This window comes from Podarcis pityusensis (assembly GCF_964106645.2).
Source record: "Podarcis pityusensis genome assembly, chromosome: 2".
Taxonomy (NCBI): Eukaryota; Metazoa; Chordata; class Lepidosauria; order Squamata; family Lacertidae; genus Podarcis; species Podarcis pityusensis.
Window position 1 is genome coordinate 108,800,321 of NC_138029.1, and position 17,915 is coordinate 108,818,235.

The following is a 17,915-nucleotide window of genomic DNA, read 5'->3' on the forward strand; positions in this document are numbered from 1 at the left end:
AGATTTCCAAATTACGTACCGTATTTTTCGCACCATAGGACGCACCGGCCCATAGGACGCATCAAGTTTTTTTGGGGGGGAAATAAAGGGAAAAAAATTTATTTCCCCCCCAGGCGCTTGTGGGGCCGGCAGCAGGGAGAAGCGCTCTTCTCCCCGCAGTCCGCCTTCAGACCAGGTCCGGGGACAGCGGGAAGACGCGCTGCGCCTCCCAGCTGTCCCCGGAGCTTGCGGGGCAGGCAGCGGGGAGAAGCGCTCTTCTCCCCACCGCCCGCCTTCAGATCAGGTCCGGGGACAGCGGGAAGACGCGCTGCGCCTCCCAGCTGTCCCCGGAGCTTGCGGGGCAGGCAGCGGGGAGAAGCGCTCTTCTCCCCGCCACCCGCCTTGAGATCAGGTCCGGGGACAGCGGGAAGACGCGCTGCGCCTCCCAGCTGTCCCCGGAGCTTGCGGGGCAGGCAGCGGGGAGAAGCGCTCTTCTCCCCGCCACCCGCCTTGAGATCAGGTCCGGGGACAGCGGGAAGACGCGCTGCGCCTCCCAGCTGTCCCCGGAGCTTGCGGGGCAGGCAGCGGGGAGAAGCGCTCTTCTCCCCGCCACCCGCCTTGAGATCAGGTCCGGGGACAGCGGGAAGACGCGCTGTGCCTCCCAGCTGTCCCCGGAGCTTGTGGGGCAGGCAGCGGGGAGAAGCGCTCTTCTCCCCGCCGCCCGCCTTCAGATCAGGTCCGGGCACAGCAGGAAGACGCGCTGCGTCTCCCAGCTGTCCCCGGAGCTTGCGGGGCAGGCAGCGGGGTCTCCCCGCCGTCAGCCTCCAAACCACTTCGGGAGACAGCGGGATGGCGGCGTTCCGCCTCCCTCTGTCCCCCGACCTTGTGGGGCTGGCGCTGGGGCTCTCCTGAAGCCTGGAGAGCGAGAGGGGTCGGTGCGCACCGACCCCTCTCGCTCTCCAGGCTTCAGTGAAAGCCTGCATTCGCCCCATAGGACGCACACACATTTCCCCTTCATTTTTGGAGGGAGAAAAGTGCGTCCTATAGAGCGAAAAATACGGTACTTCTCCGACACCACTAGGGCTGAACAACAACAAAACAAAAATGCTCTTAAAAAAAATAATAGTGCTTCTCAGCATGCAACGTGCAGACACACTGCTCTGGGTAATTTCTTTTAACCACTCACGCAAAACCTTTGTGTGTATATCCATTTGCAGGCATCATTCCACATATAGTGGGACCTCGGATTACAGACGCTTCAGGTTACAGACTCCGCTAACCCAGAAATAGTACCTCGGGTTAAGAACTTTGCTTCAGGATGAGAACAGAAATTGCTCAGCGGCAGCGGGAGGCCCCATTAGCTAAAATGGTACCTCAGGTTAAGAACAGTTTCAGGTTACTGGAGTAAATATAGGAACTATTTGAAAAGTAATTGTGATGAACAGATTACGCTAGTAGGATTGCAAGAAGTTTTGTAAAGTGGATTATTTGAAATACGGCAAGAAAGACTATGAAGAGAATTATTAGTTAAGGATAACTAAATGTAATATAGAAATTAAGAAATGCAGAATAAGTGATAAAGAACGGAAAATCATCAGAGGTGTTGACGGAAGTCTAAAATATTGTATAAGATGAGAAGATATGCTGTATGTTGGAACTGATATGTATGTATGTGTATATATGTGTGTATGTGTGTGTGTGTGTGTGTGTGTGTGTACAGTTTCAGGTTAAGAATGGACCTCCAGAACAAATTGTTCTTAACCCGAGGTACCACTGTATTTCAAAACCGAATCAAACTTTGGGGGAAGCCATGACTGTTTAAAGTGACATCATAGTGCTTTCAAGGTATGGAAAGGTAAGGAGCACATGTCCCTTTGATGGGTCCCTCCCTCAGTGGTACAACCCAGTTAGCAATACAGTGGTACCTTGGTTCTCAAACGCCTTGGTACTCAAACTTCTTGGTTCCCAAACACCGAAAACCCTGAAGTAAGTGTTCCGGTTTTTGAACATTTTTTGGAAGCCAAACGCCCAATGCGGCTGTTGGCTATTGTTTCCAGGGCGCCTGCACCAATCAGAAGCTGTGCCTTGGTTTTCGAACATTCCGGAAGTCAAACGGACTTCCGGAATGAATTAAGTTTGGCACTTTTGTTTTAGCTATTTGTTTTGCTTTTTTGTTTTTGAGGCTTTTTTGGTTAATTTGTTTTTGTGACTATGTGGAACCCAGTTTAGCTTACTGATTATGTGGCTGCGGAAAACAATGGCTATCATCAGTGCAGGTAAGGAATTAAAAAAAATATTTTTTTTTATCATCTGCAATACAGTACAGTTATAATACAGTACATTGATTATTGCTTTCATTTTATGGATCAATGGTCTCGTTAGAGAGTAAAATTCATGTTAAACTGCTGTTTTAGGGGTTCTTTTTAAATGTCTGGAATGGATTAATTAATTTTGCATTTCTATGGGAAAGTGCGCCTTGGTTTTGGAAAGCTTTAGTTTTGGAACGGATTTCCAGAATGGATTAAGTTTGAGAACCAAGGTACCACTGTACTCCTATTTTTTCTTTGCTTGTGTCCTCTTGGATCTTCTTCATTCTAGGGTGCCAGTGGTTTCATTTGTGGAGGGAGAGGATCGTTCTGAAAGTTGGACATGACATGTTTCCAGCCTCTGCCACACTCTGTGACACAGCTGAGTCCAATGAGACCCCCTTGGCAACCAGAACCTGAACGTGCAATATGAACAATTCAGTGGGTCCCACTTCCTTCCTCGTGTCATGCAACTTTGGCTCTCAGCCCAACTTCAGCTCTTTAACTAGGGGTAAGGGACTTTAGCCAAGCCACACCCACCTGCCAATCACCAGGTGTCATATATGACATCACATGCAGGCACATAAAAAGACAGTTGGGTACGGCCACAAACGGCTTCCGAAGCCGCAAAGATCATTTGGTTGGCAGTACCTCAAAGCACAGCACAGGGTCCCTTGCAGAGCTCTGTGTGGTGCTTTGACGTGCCAACAATCAACTGAGTGCTGGGCCTTCAAAGCACAGCATCCCGTGATGTGGGCCCTGCTCACCCGTCGAATTTGGCCCATGGAGGTGTGAGGAGGCAAGGCAGATACGGACCTGTCTTTCAAGCCAGCTACAGTTGTTTTACTGGGTAAGGGGGAAGTGTTTAAGTGTTTCTGTGTGTGAACAGCAGAAGGGGAAGCAAAATGGGAATGAGATTTGCACAGCATTGATCAAGGGGGGTTAGTAGTGGGCATGTGAGCAACTGGCTGAGTCCAGCTTCTGGCAGGGGCTGTCAAACTCTCGGCCTCTTGCCCCAAACCGTTTCCCCCTATGGTCCTCCATGCATCACCAGCAGATTTGGCCACCCACGGGAAAGGGCCAACGGGATCTAGTGGAGACGACCAGACTTCCTGCTGCTCCAGCGGGACCCTCCTTTCGCCGTCCCCTTCCCACCATTCGGGCATGGCCGTTGCCAGAGATGCATCGTCTTGGTTGCTCTGCGGCGGGCATTGGTCTTCGGAGACCGCGTGAGCACGCTGGTGCCGGTTGCGGTGGGAGCTGCGGCCAAAGCACTTCCCGCAGTAGGCGCACGGAAAGGGCTTCTCTCCAGTGTGCGAGAGCCGGTGGCGGTCGAAGTGCGAGCTCCAAGCAAAGCCCTTGCCGCAGACATCGCACTGGTAGGGCTTCTCTCCGCGGTGCAACCGGCGGTGACGTTCAAGCACCGCCGCGCTGCTGAACCCTTTCCCGCATTCGGGGCAGCGGTGAGGCTTGGACTTGGCGTCGTGGAGGCGCCGGTGGGTGGCCAGTGTGGCACCGACGGCAAAGGTCTTGCCGCACTCCCCGCAGCCGTGGGGCCGGGCCCCGGTGTGGATGCGCCGGTGCCTCTCCAAGTGGGAGCCCACCGTGAACCCCCGGCCGCAGTCCCCGCACTCGTAGGGCTTCTCCCCGGTGTGGATACGCCGGTGCCGCTCCAAGTGCGAGCTCCACCCGAAGCTTTTGTTGCAGTCCGGACACTGGTGAGGTTTCCCGCCGGTGTGGCTGAGCTGGTGTTTGGCCAGAGAGGCAGGGTCCCGGAAGCTGCGGGCGCACTCTGGGCAGGAGTGTGGCCTGCTGTTGCTGTGGGCGCGTTGGTGCTTGAGGAGGGCGGAACACCAGCTAAACCGCCGCCCACATTCCGGGCACTGGTAGGGCTTTTCCCCTGTGTGGACGCGCTGGTGTTTGAGCAGATTGGAGCTCTGGCTGAAGCGTTTCCCGCAGACTGTGCACGGATAGGGCCGCGCCTCGGCCTCAGCCTCCTGTTCCTCCGCCGCCTCTGCATCCTCGTGCTCCAGAGGGGTCTGGGTGGCTTTGTGCTTGAAGCGCTGAGGCTGAGTGATGTGGTTGACCCACTTGCCGCAATCCGCGCATTTTGAGGGCGGCGCCTCCTCGGGCAGAGCCGCCCCGGCGTGCGTTCGCCTGTGGCGATCCAGGTGCGAGCTCCAGGCGAACGCCCGCCCGCACTCGGGACACTTGTAGGGCTTCTCGCCGGTGTGGATCCGCCGGTGCCTCTCCAGGTGGGAGCTCCAGGCGAAGCTCTTCCCGCAGTCGGTGCACTCGTGGGGCTTCTCTCCGGCGTGGCTCTTGCGGTGCCGCTCCAGGGCCGCCGGCTCGCTGAAGCACTTCCCGCACTCGGGGCAGCGGTTGGGCTTCTCTCCCCCCGGCGCGTGGGTCCGCTGGTGGGTCAGCAGCGTGGAGCTGACGCTGAAGCTCTTCCCACAGTCGGGGCAGTGGTACGGCCGCTCCCCTGTGTGGGTTCTCTGGTGGATCGTCAGGTCGGAGCGCTGGATGAAGCCCTTCCCGCACTCCTCGCACTCATAGGGCTTCTCTCCCGTGTGGATCTTCTGGTGTTTCACCAAAGCGGACTTGTGGCTGAAGGTTTTGCCACACTGGAGGCAGTTGTTGGGGTTGTGGAGGGCGGCAGGAGGAGGGGGCGGGGATGAAGGCGGAGCGGGCGGCAGGGGGCTCTCAGCCAGGATGCTACTGCTCAGATCAACACCCCTGGGACTCTCGGAGTCTTCTGCTGCCGGCTCCACCTCTTTGGGGTCCTTCTGTGCAGGAAGATTCTCTTCCTCCATGTTGCCACCGATGGCTGGAGAGACAGGAAGAGGAAAAAGGAGGAGCCAGTTACACAAATAGGCCTGAATATAGGTTTGATGCAGTGATCCACAGGGTGGGCGCCACCACCGATAAGGTCCTCTGCTTGGTTCCCTGTAACCTCACTTCTCGGAGTGAGAGAACCACCAGAAGGCCCTCGCAGCTGGACCTTAGTGTATTCAGGAACTATGTTCAACTTCTAATATCACTTCTCCTTTTCTGCCGTGAGCCCCCACCCCTTGACTGCCTGTGCAGCCCACTCTCATGTCCTCTGCCAGCCAGCCAGCTGCTGTCTATGCACTGGACCAAATATATGGAGTCTGGCTCTCTGCCTTTAAGCTCCCTGTGGGATTCATCCCCAGTGCGTGGAAGGCAGGACTGGCAGGGCTTATTCTGAATATCTGCAGCAAAGAATTTTAGGAAAGCCCATGACTCACCTGGAAGGATGACACTCGGGTCCTGCAGGTCAAAGGTTGTCGCCTCATCTCCTTGTTCCAATCGGGACAGCAAGTCAGGCTTGGACAGTGGAAATTCTTCTCAGTTGAAAAGATTGAGGTGGGGGGAAGAGGAGGGAATGCAGCTTTAGTTCAGCTTATAAATCAACCACCGCCACCCATATCTCAACTATTTTTAGGCCAATGTGGGCAGGATCTCCTGCTAAATCTATGGGTGATTTGAAATAGATCAGTAAGCGTTGTTGACTCCCCATGTTTTAACAGCAGCAACAAACCCACCACCCACCCCAATATTTGGCTTCTGAAACTAAGAATGTTTGGGCGAGGAGCAAAGAGACCAATAATTATTTTTTATATATAAAGATTGTGAGCTCAGTGTTGATACTGAAAGCAGAATATCGATCTGAACTGTGGAAACCCTCTCTGTTTACTCAATGGTCAGGGAACTGAACTTTGAACCTGTTTATTCTCATGCCATATTTGTGTGTTCACTATGCAAGCTCAGAATTCCTGAAAGTCTCATCTCTTTTCCTTTTCTTTTAAAAAAAGCCTGGGCTCTCACGGTTGCAAAGAACTGGAAATTCTCCAGTGAATGAGTCTGTGTAACTTGAAAGCTGGCACACAAACAGAAATCATTTCTGTACCAATTTAGCACTTCTTACTTTTAAGCTGACAGCAGCAATTACACCAAGCAACAAAATCATAAACGTTTTGGCACATCTCTTCTCACTCCTGCCGCCACCCCGATATAAATATGAACATTCCCGTATACAAAATGGAGTTCATCTCCCCAGATGGCATGCAGAGAGGGCACCACTCCCTTAGCAACAGACTCTGTGAAGATGTGGGCCAACCCCCTGAACCCCCACCCCTGTAATCTGGGTTTTTGGGGGGAAATCTGAATTTGAAAATAACCTGGGGAATTTTCCTATGCAAATTAGGGTTATCTGCATAAGGCTAATTTCCATCAGAACCATTTTCAGCTTGCATCGGAAAACGTTCCAAAGCCCTAGAGAGTGATCTCGATTAGCATGCACATTTTATTTGTATTTAGTAAACAAAGCTGAGCAGTTTGACAATTGCCTAATATTGCATTTGTAATTAGTTTTCACGATTGAACTTATGAAACAGAAGACTTTCCGCAGAAGGAAAAAACACACGTTTTGGAGGTTTTCTGCTTCACGTCACTGGCTTCCCCCTGTAAAAGTTTATGGGCGGAGGAGAGGAGGAGGCAGCCAACATCAGCCTACCAAGTGCCATCAGCGTCTCGTAGCTCTCCTGCATGACGTCGTGGTACAAGGCCTTCTGCCGGGGATCCAGCAGCACATACTGCTCCATTGCCACCAGCAGCCGCAGCTCAGATAGATCGCAGCCTCTGGAAGAACAAACAGCAGGTCCCATTGGCCAAACTCCAGGCAAAGGAAGAACTGGAGCAGAGCCGGATTTAGGTTTCATGAGGCCCTAAGCTACTGAAGGTAATGGGGCCCTTTATATGCCCAGCTGTCCTTTGTCAACAACAAATTGTCACTGTTTTTTGTGTTGAATATATGCTATATGAGGGACGCGGGTGGCGCTGTGGGTTAAACCACAGAGCCTAGGGCTTGCCGATCAGAAGGTCGGCGGTTCGAATCCCCGCGACGGGGTGAGCTCCCGTTGCTTGGTCCCTGCTCCTGCCCACTTAGCAGTTCGAAAGCACGTCAAAGTGCAAGTAGATAAATAGGTACCGCTCCGGCGGGAAGGTAAAACGGCGTTTCCGTGCGCTGCTCTGGTTCGCCAGAAGCGGCTTAGTCATGCTGGCCACATGACCTGGAAGCTGTACGCTGGCTCCCTCGGCCAATAAAGCGAGATAAGCGCCGCAACCCCAGAGTCGGTCACAACTGGACCTAATGGTCAGGGGTCCCTTTACCTTTACCTTATATGCTATATGGTAATTGATGGACCTAATAGGTATCTAAAGCCATTTGCACATAACAAATAGGAGCTTACACAACACAAAACATTGTTGCTGTATGTAGATTTTATTTCATTTGCTTTTTCTATTTTAGAAATGTACATCCAGTTGTTGTTTTTCCTTTAATTTTTTTGGGGGGCCCCAAGAGAGTGGGGCCCTAAGCTATAGCTTGTTTAGTTTATACGTAAATCCGGCACTGAACTGAAGGTTATGGGCAACAGTAAGCAAATAATGACTTGATTTCACAATATACATTTTAGACTGGATTTTATTGCAAACTGTCTCAGGTGCCTTTGCTGCGAGAGGGTGAGCAATACCTTTGAATGGGTGGGTGTATATATGTATTTGTCTTATTTCATAAAATTTATACATTGCTTCATTGAAAAAAACACACAAAAAACACACCCCAAAACAGAATAAAACGATACAATTTTTGGTAAAAACAACTACTGAAAACATTTCTTAAAGAATTAAAATCTGCCTGTAAACTAAAAACACATATAAAAATCTCACCAATCTGGGTAGCCTTGCCTGAGGGAAAAGTCCTTAGCAGGCGCCGAAAAGAGCACAATGGAAGTACTTGCTTGATATCAAACCAGCAGAGAGTTCCAAAGTATAGGTGCTACCACACTAAAATATCTAATTATTATAAATGCAGGGTGAATATTTCTGTGGCACCTGTAGCAGTGCCCGTTCCACAGATGGAAGCAGCTAAATGGGCATATTTGGGGTCAGGTGAGCTCAGACGTCAACTGCTCCTAATAAGCTATTGAGGGCTTTATACACCAATTAGAACACCTTGAATTGGGCTCAGTAGCAATAAATAGATATACTTCATGCTCATACATCCTCATTCTTTTCTCATGGGGGGATGGAACCCCTTCAGTTCCATGACACAAACAGGTACAAGCTCACCTGCTTCTGTCACCATCCCTTATTACCTTTCCAATTTTCTTCCCCTGTCAGGACTCAGGGATTCGTTTAACTGCCCTGCAGCCAAACATAATATAATATAAATAGGATCTTCTCTATCTCGCCTTCTTGTGACACTAATTTTTTTTTAAAAAATCTTCCTCCCCTAACACACCTGGGAAGTTGTTAAAAGCTCCGGCCGGGAGGAGGAAGCAGTGGCGTAGCGTGGGGGGTGCAGGGGGGCCGGCCGCACCGGGCGCAACTTCTGGGGGTTAGGGTTAAGGGGCGCAAATCCACGGGTTAGGGGGCGCAAATTACTTGCCTTGCCCCGGGTGCTGACAACCCACGCTACGCCACTGGGAGGAAGGAGCAACCTTCTCACGTGGCTGTCAAAAGAACCAACAGAAAACCTCCTGCGCTGAAATAAAACAGATGTAATCCCTAGCGGAAATGCTGCTGTCAAATAAGGATGTGTTTTGGGCTGTGCTTTGAGGGCTATGTTTAAATTTAAAAACGCTGAAGGATATAACTGCAGGGCTTCCCCTAAGCTCCCCCCACCCATTTTCTGGTGTTGCTCGGTTTTTTTTTTGAATCCCACACCCCAACAAAACGCGCTGTGTCGTTTTGCAGCACACGCCAGAACAAGCATCCAAAGAAACCGGTGCTTCTTGCAAGTGGGTTTTTCGCCCCACAAACGCATCGTCGGGTGGGGGGAAGCTGTGGAAAAGAGGGTCCCCCCCCCCCCGAAAACGCAAACATGTCTGCTGTTTTTCAAGTGCCCCCCTTTGCTGCTCTCCCTATTGATCAGATGCAGAGATTGATCTCTGAGGGAAAATCCCCCTCTGCCTTGTGTTTGCTGCGTAAAAACCAGCGCCACCACCGCGCCTCGTTTGGAAAGGGAGGCTTTAAAATGGAGGCTTTAAAACAAGAAAAAGACTCTTTCTCTCCGTCTCTCCCTTGAACACATCTGGTCCGTTTCCCCGATCTCTTCTGGGTTACCTGGAGTCTCCGGCTGCTGAAGGGTTAAGGGCTGCGAGCGGCGCCCGCGGCTGCTGGGCCACGAGGCTGAGCCCGGCAAGCGGCAGTTCTCCCTCCGGTCGGCCACCCGGCCGAACGCCGCGCTTCGCCGGGAGCAGCAGCCGCGGCTGCCTGGTTGCTACGGGGGCACCCGCAGCTGGGGTGACCTAGGAAGCTCAGCCCCCTGATATCCTGGGTGGGAAAGAATAGAGAGCTTGGGAAAGGCAGGGAGCGAGATCCCCTCCCTCAGCTGTAGCCAGAGCCCTCTGGTGGTCGTGCCTGCGACGCCTCTTCCTCGCCTGCTCTCCTTGCGTCAGCCAGATCATTCCCCTCCAAAAAGAGAGTTAAAAGTGGTCTCACAAATACTGTGCTGACTTTTAAAGCCCTAAATCGCTTCGGCCCTTTATACCTGATGGAGCGTCTCCATCCCCACCGTTTAGCCCGGACCCTGAGGTCCATCTCCGAGGGTCTTCTGGCAGTTCCCTCGCTGCAAGAAGTGACGTTACAGGGAACCAGGCAGAGGGCCTTCTCGGTAGTGGCACCTGCCCTGTGGAACGCCCTCCCACCAGATGTCAAGGAGATAAAGAACTACACAAGTTTTGGAAGACATCTGAAGGCAGCCCTGTTTAGGGAAGTTTTTAACGTTTGATGTTTTCATATGTGTTGTAAGCTGCCCAGAGTGGCTGGGGCAACCCAGCCAGATGGGCGGGGTATACATAATAAAATTATTGTTGCTGTTATTGTTGTTATTATTTTTATTATGCAATACCTACATGGTTTGTAACACACACAAAAGATCCATAAAAAAGAAGCGGGCAGTTGCATTCAAATCAAAGCTTTTTCAAACCACATAGTAATTTACAAAAAGACACATCTGCCAAAAGGCACAAAATGCAAAAAGAACCTAGACTTGAGAGCTCTTCCACACAGAGGACATTTTTGCAATTGCCCTAAGAGTGGACTCTCTCATTATGTTGAACAAGACCTGAACGTGTAATGAAGCCTTTGCCACAGTCGAAGCACTGATAGGGTCGCTCGCCTGTGTGGGTTCTATAGTGATAGACGAGTTTCATGCGCTGATTAAATCTTTTCTCGCAATCAGGACACTGGAATGGCTTCTCTCCAGTGTGAAGTCTCTGGTGCTGGGTCAGGGATGATTTCGCTCTGAAGCTCTTGCCGCAATGGGGGCACTGGTAAGGCTTCTCCCCTGTGTGGATCCTCTGGTGACGAACAAGACTTGACCGGGCTTGGAAGCTCTTGCCGCACTCATGGCATTTGTGGGGCCTGTTGGCTGTGTGACCCATCCGATGCCGATCAAGGCTTGATTTGCAAGCGAAACTTCCCCCACAGTCCTTGCAAGCGTACGATCTTTCTCTTGTGGTAGAGGCAACATGTTTAAAGAGGACTGAACTATTGCTTAAGGTGTTTGCAGAGGGATTCAGTTCAGTGAAGATCTCTGAGTGGCCTACAAAGTCAGAGCTGAAGGTGGGCCATTTTTCACATTCAAGCCACATGTAGGACGATTTTCCTCTGGGGTCCCTTTTCTCATACCCTGATGCGCTTGTGTATGTTTCCCCAGGCCAAGTAGAAGTGTAGTCAACCACTTCTTGTTCGGTTTGTAAGTGGATCTGTGGATCGTGGTTTTCTTCCAAATTGCTTCCAAAATGAAATGCGTTTTCCTCTTCCTTCCATGGGTGGCTTCCTTGCTGATCACTTTGCTGTGGCCAGTACCAGCTCACATTATCATCTTCTTCCTTAATAGGCCAGGAAGGAATCTCATTCCCTTCGTCTTTAGGATCATCCTGCCAAAATTCTCTTTCTGAATTTATTTCCACCGTAATGATATCTGGAACAACAACAACAACAAAATAGCATTCTCCCATTGGACATTCTTGCATCGCAGGCAATTGGCTTAGATGATCATCAGGATCCCTTCCCATTCTATAATTCTATGACCCATGAAGCTGAAAGTTGGGAGATTCAGGACAGACAAAAAAAAGTACTTATTCAAACAATGTACAGTTCAGACTATGGAATCTGCTCTCCCCAAGAGGTAGTGAAGGCCACCAAACTGGACAGCTTTAAAAGAGGATGTTATGTACTGAGTTGAATAGGATCCAAAATGCAGCAGTCTGATTGGTCCTGGAACAATAGGATTCAGAATGCAGCAGTCTGATTGGTCCACAGGAGCCACCCAATCCAGCTCCAGGTGGAAGTGAATCCGCAACCTGATTGGCCTACAGGAGAATCCCGGAATTAGCCAATCACGTGGGGTCCATTGTGTAAATAATGTATATAAAGCAGACATTCTGGGGGAACTTCCATTCCTTCTCACCACTATGAGCTGAATAAAGAGCATGAAATCCACTCTCGACTCAGAGTATATTTCAGAGGATTAGCCAAATTTATGGAGGACAGCGCTATTGATGCTAACAATGGCTAGGTTCTGCCTCCACTGTTGGAGGAAATATACCTTCTGAGGGCCAGTTGCCGGGAATCACAAATGGGGAGATTGCTGTTGCAATCGGGTCCTGCGTGCCTCTTTTCTTATGGGCACCTGTTTGGTCACTGCAGGGAAAGAGGATGGAAGACTTTGCCCTTTGAGCATTGTGGCTCTCCAAGTCCTCCAGCAGAATCCTTTCCTCTTCCCTTAAAACTGCAAATTCCAGGGACTGAACCTCAGCCCTCCTGCCCAGCACATGTGCCCCCAACCGATGCACTGTCCCTCTCGCAGTGCATTGAAGACAACATGCGTCAGCGACAAAGGAGCAGAATATGATGCCTCTGAGTCTCTAAAGCCAAGAGATGGCCCTACATAACACAGGGGAAATACTGCTGAGCCAGAGGTGGCTGGTGGGTCGGAAGGCAGGGAGCCCGATCAGTAGGCGGAGCCAAGGAGAGGCGGAGCCAACTCATTCCAGTGGGGTCTCCCCATTCTCCTCCATGCTTAGTTCTACAAGGGAAACTCAGACATAGGCAAGGGAAGCTGGCAGGCACTGCTGCCCTTGTAAGTCCGAAGGCAAACACATGGCGGTGTGTGTGTGTGATGGAGGGCAGGCTGTAATTGGTGGGGCAGTGCCTCCTCCACCCGAATGGACCAGCTCCCAATGATTCAGAGCCCTCCAAGCTCCCTCTGTTGATCCTTTGTGAAGCAGCCAGGACAGCCCTATATTTTATCTGCATCAAAGAGAGTGCCATAGGTGGTATCTTTTATTTTCATTATTTTCCTGACCCTTCACTGTAAGATCCCAGGGTGGGTTCTAACAATATAAAGATAAGGTAAAGGTAAGGGGACCCCTGACCATTAGGTCCAGTCGTGGCCGACTCTGGGGTTGCGGCGCTCATCTCGCTTTATTGGCCGAGGGAGCTGGAGTACAGCTTCCGGGTCATGTGGCCAGCATGACTAAGCCACTTCTGGCGAACCAGAGCAGCGTACGGAAACACCGTTTACCTTCCCGCTGGAGCGGTACCTATTTATCTACTTGCACAGGCATGCTTTTGAATTGTTAGGTTGGCAGGAGCAGGGACCAAGCAACGGGAGCTCACCCCGTTGCAGGGATTCGAACCGCTGACCTTCTGATTGGCAAGCCCTAGTTAAACCACAGAGCCACCCGCGTCTTTTATTTTTGTTATTTTCCTGACCCTTCACTGTAAGATCCCAGGGTGGGTTCCAACAATATAAAGATACAATATTCAAATCCATTAACAGCAACCTGCAAAGCTTACCACTTGCCTTGTTTGCAAAATGTCATTGCTTTGTTTTTAAATTGAGGATCTGTTTGCTGCCCTGGACTCTCTGGGGCAAGGGAGAATTATAAATTCAAAAACTAGGTAAGTAACTAAAATAATTTACCTGGATTGGTAACAGTGCAAGTTGAGACTGGATGTGTGGATTCAGGCTGTTAAGGTCAAAAAGAAAGTGAGTGAGTGACAAGCACCCCTTCCATTCCTCATTTATCTCCTCCCCCAAATCCCTTCCCTCTATTCCCCAAGGTTTGCTCACCTGTATAGATGCTAGGATCCCTGTTTCAGACTTCTTAAGACTGGCAGCTTTTGTTTGTGATGTGTTGCTGTCTGACAGCTGAAGCACTGAAAAAGCAATGGTGATCTGTAAGAGAAATGCTTCACGGACAACTGAATTCTACCTTTTGGCTCAGGAGACCCCAATCCAGGTTGCATAAAGGTAAAAGGTAAAGGGACCCCTGACCATTAGGTCCAGTCGTGGCCGACTCTGGGGTTGCGGCGCTCATCTCGCTTTATTGGCCGAGGGATCCGGTGTACAGCTTCTGGGTCATGTGGCCAGCATGACTAAGCCGCTTCTGGCGAACCAGAGCAGCGCATGGAAACACCATTTACCTTCCCACCGGAGCGGTACCTATTTATCTACTTGCACTTTGATGTGCTTTCGAACTGCTAGGTTGGCAGGAGCAGGGACCGAGCAACGGGAGCTCACCCGTCGCAGGGATTCGAACCGCCGACCTTCTGATTGGCAAGTCCTAGGCTCTGTGGTTTAACCCACAGTGCCACCCGCGTCCCTAATCCAGGTTGCATAGCGGTTAGCAATTTAGGGACATGACAAAGCGAGCGGTTACTCAGCTGATGAGTATGTGTATAAGAGAGAAAGAATAATTGTTTTATGCATGATATGTAATCCACATCTCAACTTTGCTAAAAAGCATGCATCAACAAGTCCTCCTTCACTGGCTCAGTTGTTTGCATCCAGCAACAAAGGGAAGGCAAGAGTTCTTACCCATTGATGATGATCCGCTCTCATCACTCTCCTCCATGACTTTCCAGTAAAGGGTCTTTTGCCTGGGGTTCACTGAAGTCTGCTCACTTTCAGAAAGGGACTCCGATGGCTCCTCAGAATTCACTGGCAGCTGAAAAACGTTCACACCTAAAGATTTGTTTGCTGTATAGTCACAATAGTGCCATAAAGAATCAAAGTTCAGATTCCTGAAAACCAGAGGTTGGTTTTTGTTGTTGTAGTTGGAACACATTTCTGGAGTTTGCGGTTTTGCAGAGAGTTTATGTGAGGCTTATAGCGGCCAGAAGGAAAAAATATTTTCATTTCCCACCAGCTTTAACCAGAGCAAAATTTCTGACCCACATTGTCTAGCCCAGGTGTGGACAACCTTTGACCCTCCATATCAGTGTTTCCCAAACAGGTCTCCGGCTGTTGTTTTTGGACTACAGTTCCCATCATCCCTGACCACTGGTCTGGCTAGCTAGGGATGATGGGAGTTGCAGTCCAAAAACAGCCAAAGACCCAAGTTTGGGAAAAGATGCTCCAGATCATGGGTGTAGCCAAGGAGGGAGGGGGAACTGCCCACCCTAGATCAAGTAAAACAATAGAAATAACTGACCAATCACATCGGTTCTGCCCCCCCTAATGAAAAAGCCACGCTCCAGAACTACAACCTCCATCATCCCTGGCTATTGGCCATGCTTATTGGGGCTGATGGGAGTTGTAGTTCATCAACATCTGGAGGATCAAAGTTTCCTCACATCTGGCCTAGCCCAATACGGGTAGACAGTATTATAGATTTTGAATAACCAGAATTAGTCATTGCACAAATCCTTCAGCATTCCTCACCTCCACGATGACTTCAGCTGGTTCTTGCTGCTGCAGGGCAGCCTCCACCATGCGAGCAATCTCTTTGCTGCTGCTGCTGCCTGGCCCTCTAGTTCTCAGGCAAACTTGCATCTCCTCTGGAAGCAGAGACAAGAATTGTTCCAGGACGATCATGTCCACAATCTGTTCCTTGGTGCGTTCTTGAGGGCGCAGCCATCGATGAGCAGCATCGCTCAGGCGGGACATCGTCCCCAGAGGAGTTTCTCCATGCGGGACAATGCTCTGGCGGAACATCTGCCGATGAGATTCCTGGCTGGCCAGACACAACGCCTTAGTCTCTGCAGGAGTGCCAACTTGGTCCGCCATCTTGGAAGGGGGACGTGACCGAGGAAACTTTCCAGGGAATAGAGAGGCTGGAAGGAATATCTGGCTGCTCAGAGGCCCAGCTAGAGCCATCGTTGTCCCAAGGAAAGTCTTATCCTATGAAATAGAGATTACAGAGTGTCTTGAAGTCCTCCTGAAATCCCAGTGTGTGACACAATATTCACAATCCTAAATTTACCTCAGTTCCCCAGAAACGCTAACTGCTACACATATTTCCATCTTCCATTCTTTGAAGGATGAAGCGGTATATAAACGACCTTAATAAATACATTTTAAAAAGCGAGTGTGTGTAAAAGTCTGTTTTTTATTCCTGTCTTGACCTCAGCCCTTCACCTGAAGGATATTGTTCTCTTATGAAAAGGAGAGGTCAACAGATACATAGCTTTCCAAAGGCAAATGGCTGAACTCCTGGGCTGAACAATTTGCATAACAATTGAAGATACTCACTTTATAATGCATTGTATGAACGGCCATTTAGTTCTCTTTGCTTCTTATTGCCTTAAGGGGATTGCCTCTAAGGAGGGGAGACCACGTCTGGGAGGCAGATAACTGCCATGACTACCTTGTTGTACCAGGAGATGTAAAGGATCACAGCGTTTTACTTTGCATTAAGAGAGATAAAGAATCTTGCGGCACCTACTTCAAAATCAGTATTTAGGCCAGCCAAAATGTCACAAAATAATGGTCAAGTTTTCAGGTTCTCCAGAACTCTGCCTCAGCCTAATAGTTTACTATTAGCAAGGAGGGGGAGGAAAAAAAGTTGGTGGGTAATGAAGCTATGGATTCTGCGTTTTCAAAAATTTCTAAAGTTTATTTGATTTGATTTTTTGCTTTAAATGACAATGGCTTTATCAAGCCCACTTGGTTTTAAATTAGTCTATGGATTTTAGCAGTGCTGGCTCCCAACCATTTGATTTGTATAGCGCTTGGGGAGCTCTTTGATCAAGTGGTTTATAAATCTCCTAAATAGAGTGGCACAGATTTACAGCTTTCCTCTAGCCCTGAGTGCATTATTTCTGACCTGCATAAACAAGCGTAAGCTTTGGAAACAGGGTGAGCGAATTAATTTCTCATCATATAAAGGATCTGGAGCAAACAGAAAGAAATAAATGGCAGGTGTTGTTGTCCCGTCCCCTCCCCCCCCGTCCCATGGTACAAAATCTTTTATCTATATTTGTTCTATTGAGTCTTACCTGGAGCAAGAAGTTCAGAGGAATCCTGAGCAGGGTGTTCACCTGCTGACCTCTCTACTGCAGGAGGCTCTGGGAAAGTCTTCCACCTTCTCACACAATCCCATGAAACTAGCATCCAGGTGTAAGGAAGGACTAATCAACTAGAGGTTCAGCCTCTTAAATAAAACACCTTTCATTCTAGCCTGGTAACACAACCCCCATGCACTGCCCTCTGGTGGGGAGAAACTTAAATGACCCCCTACCTGACTAGGATCACTTCTTCTGTTGAGGAAGTAGGTTAGTCATCTGACTGTGGAGATGGTGGGAGTCTGGGCTCCTTTTGTGCCTTTAACAGTAGCTTGAGCTGAGAAAGAAAAATCAGCAGGGAAGCTTTCCATAGCAGAGTCAAACCCAGCCCCTGAATCAATCTGCAGCTCCTCCTGACCGGAGGAAAGAAGCTGGAACATTAACTATGACAATCTTTCCCCAACTTGGCGCCACCCAGATGTTTCGAACTACAACTCCCAGTGCCCCTGATGGGAGTTGCAGCCCGAAACATGTGGACTGTGTCAGGTGTCATGGTGACACTGAGTGCTGGAGGGGCAAACATTTTGCTTATTTCCCTCTTTCCTCCCCATCCCCTTTATTCAATTTGCATCATGCCAGTTTCTAATTATTATTATTATTATTATTTATTTATACCCTGCCCATCTGGCTGGGTTTCCCCAGCCACTCTGTGCGGCTTCCAGCAAAATATTAAAATACAGTAATCCATCAAACTTTAAAAGCTTCCCTAAAACAGGGCTGCCTTCAGATGTCTTCTATAAGTCTGGTAGTTGTTGTTCTCTTTGACATCTGATGGGAGGGCGTTCCACAGGGCGGGCGCCACTACCGAGAAGGCCCTCTGCCTGGTTCCCTGTAACTTGGCTTCTCACGGTGAGGGAACCGCCAGAAGGCCCTCGGCGCTAGACCTCAGCGTCCGGGCAGAACGATGGGGGTGGAGACGCTCCTTCAGGTATACTGGGCCGAGGCAGTTTAGGGCTTTAAAGGTCAGTACCAACACTTTGAATTGTGCTCGGAAATGTACTGGGAGCCAATGTAGGTCTTTCAAGACCGGTGTTGTGTGGTCTCGGCGGCTGCTCCCAGTCACCAGTCTGGCTACCGCATTTCTATCTCACTTTCCCAAATCTTATATTTCTATCCCGCTTTCCCTCCAAGGAGTTTGAGGCTGCGCACCTGCTTTCCCTTCCCCTATTTTATCTTTTTTTTTTTTAAATGATATTTATTAGAGTTTCCAATAAAAAGAACACATCAGTAAAAAAGAATTAA

At 49.7% G+C, this 17,915-nt stretch overlaps 2 protein-coding genes across 3 annotated transcripts; both read right to left on the reverse strand.

Annotated features, from left to right (window-relative positions):
• Window positions 1-1,650: 1,650 nt before the first annotated feature.
• Window positions 1,651-6,931, reverse strand: LOC308469487 (uncharacterized protein). Its single transcript, XM_080992011.1, has 3 exons — window positions 6,826-6,931; window positions 5,558-5,653; window positions 1,651-5,115 (listed from the first exon to the last, which is right to left on the reverse strand). Exons 1-3 carry the CDS (start codon window positions 6,911-6,913, stop codon window positions 3,218-3,220), a joined length of 2,082 nt encoding a protein of 693 aa, XP_080848137.1. The 5' UTR covers window positions 6,914-6,931; the 3' UTR covers window positions 1,651-3,217.
• Window positions 6,932-10,403: 3,472 nt separating this feature from the next.
• On the reverse strand, window positions 10,404-16,632 carry LOC308469680 (uncharacterized protein). Of its 2 annotated transcripts, none has more exons than XM_080992484.1 (6): window positions 16,608-16,632; window positions 15,052-15,510; window positions 14,206-14,335; window positions 13,459-13,544; window positions 13,309-13,354; window positions 10,404-11,301 (listed from the first exon to the last, which is right to left on the reverse strand). In XM_080992484.1, the coding sequence occupies exons 2-6, from the start codon at window positions 15,484-15,486 to the stop codon at window positions 10,406-10,408; spliced, it is 1,593 nt and encodes a 530-aa protein (XP_080848610.1). In that variant the 5' UTR covers window positions 15,487-15,510; window positions 16,608-16,632; the 3' UTR covers window positions 10,404-10,405. The 2 variants fall into 2 exon arrangements, with proteins under 2 accessions (XP_080848610.1, XP_080848609.1); XM_080992483.1 differs by lacking the exon at window positions 16,608-16,632 and adding an exon at window positions 15,862-16,139.
• Between the last annotated feature and the right edge of the window lie 1,283 nt (window positions 16,633-17,915).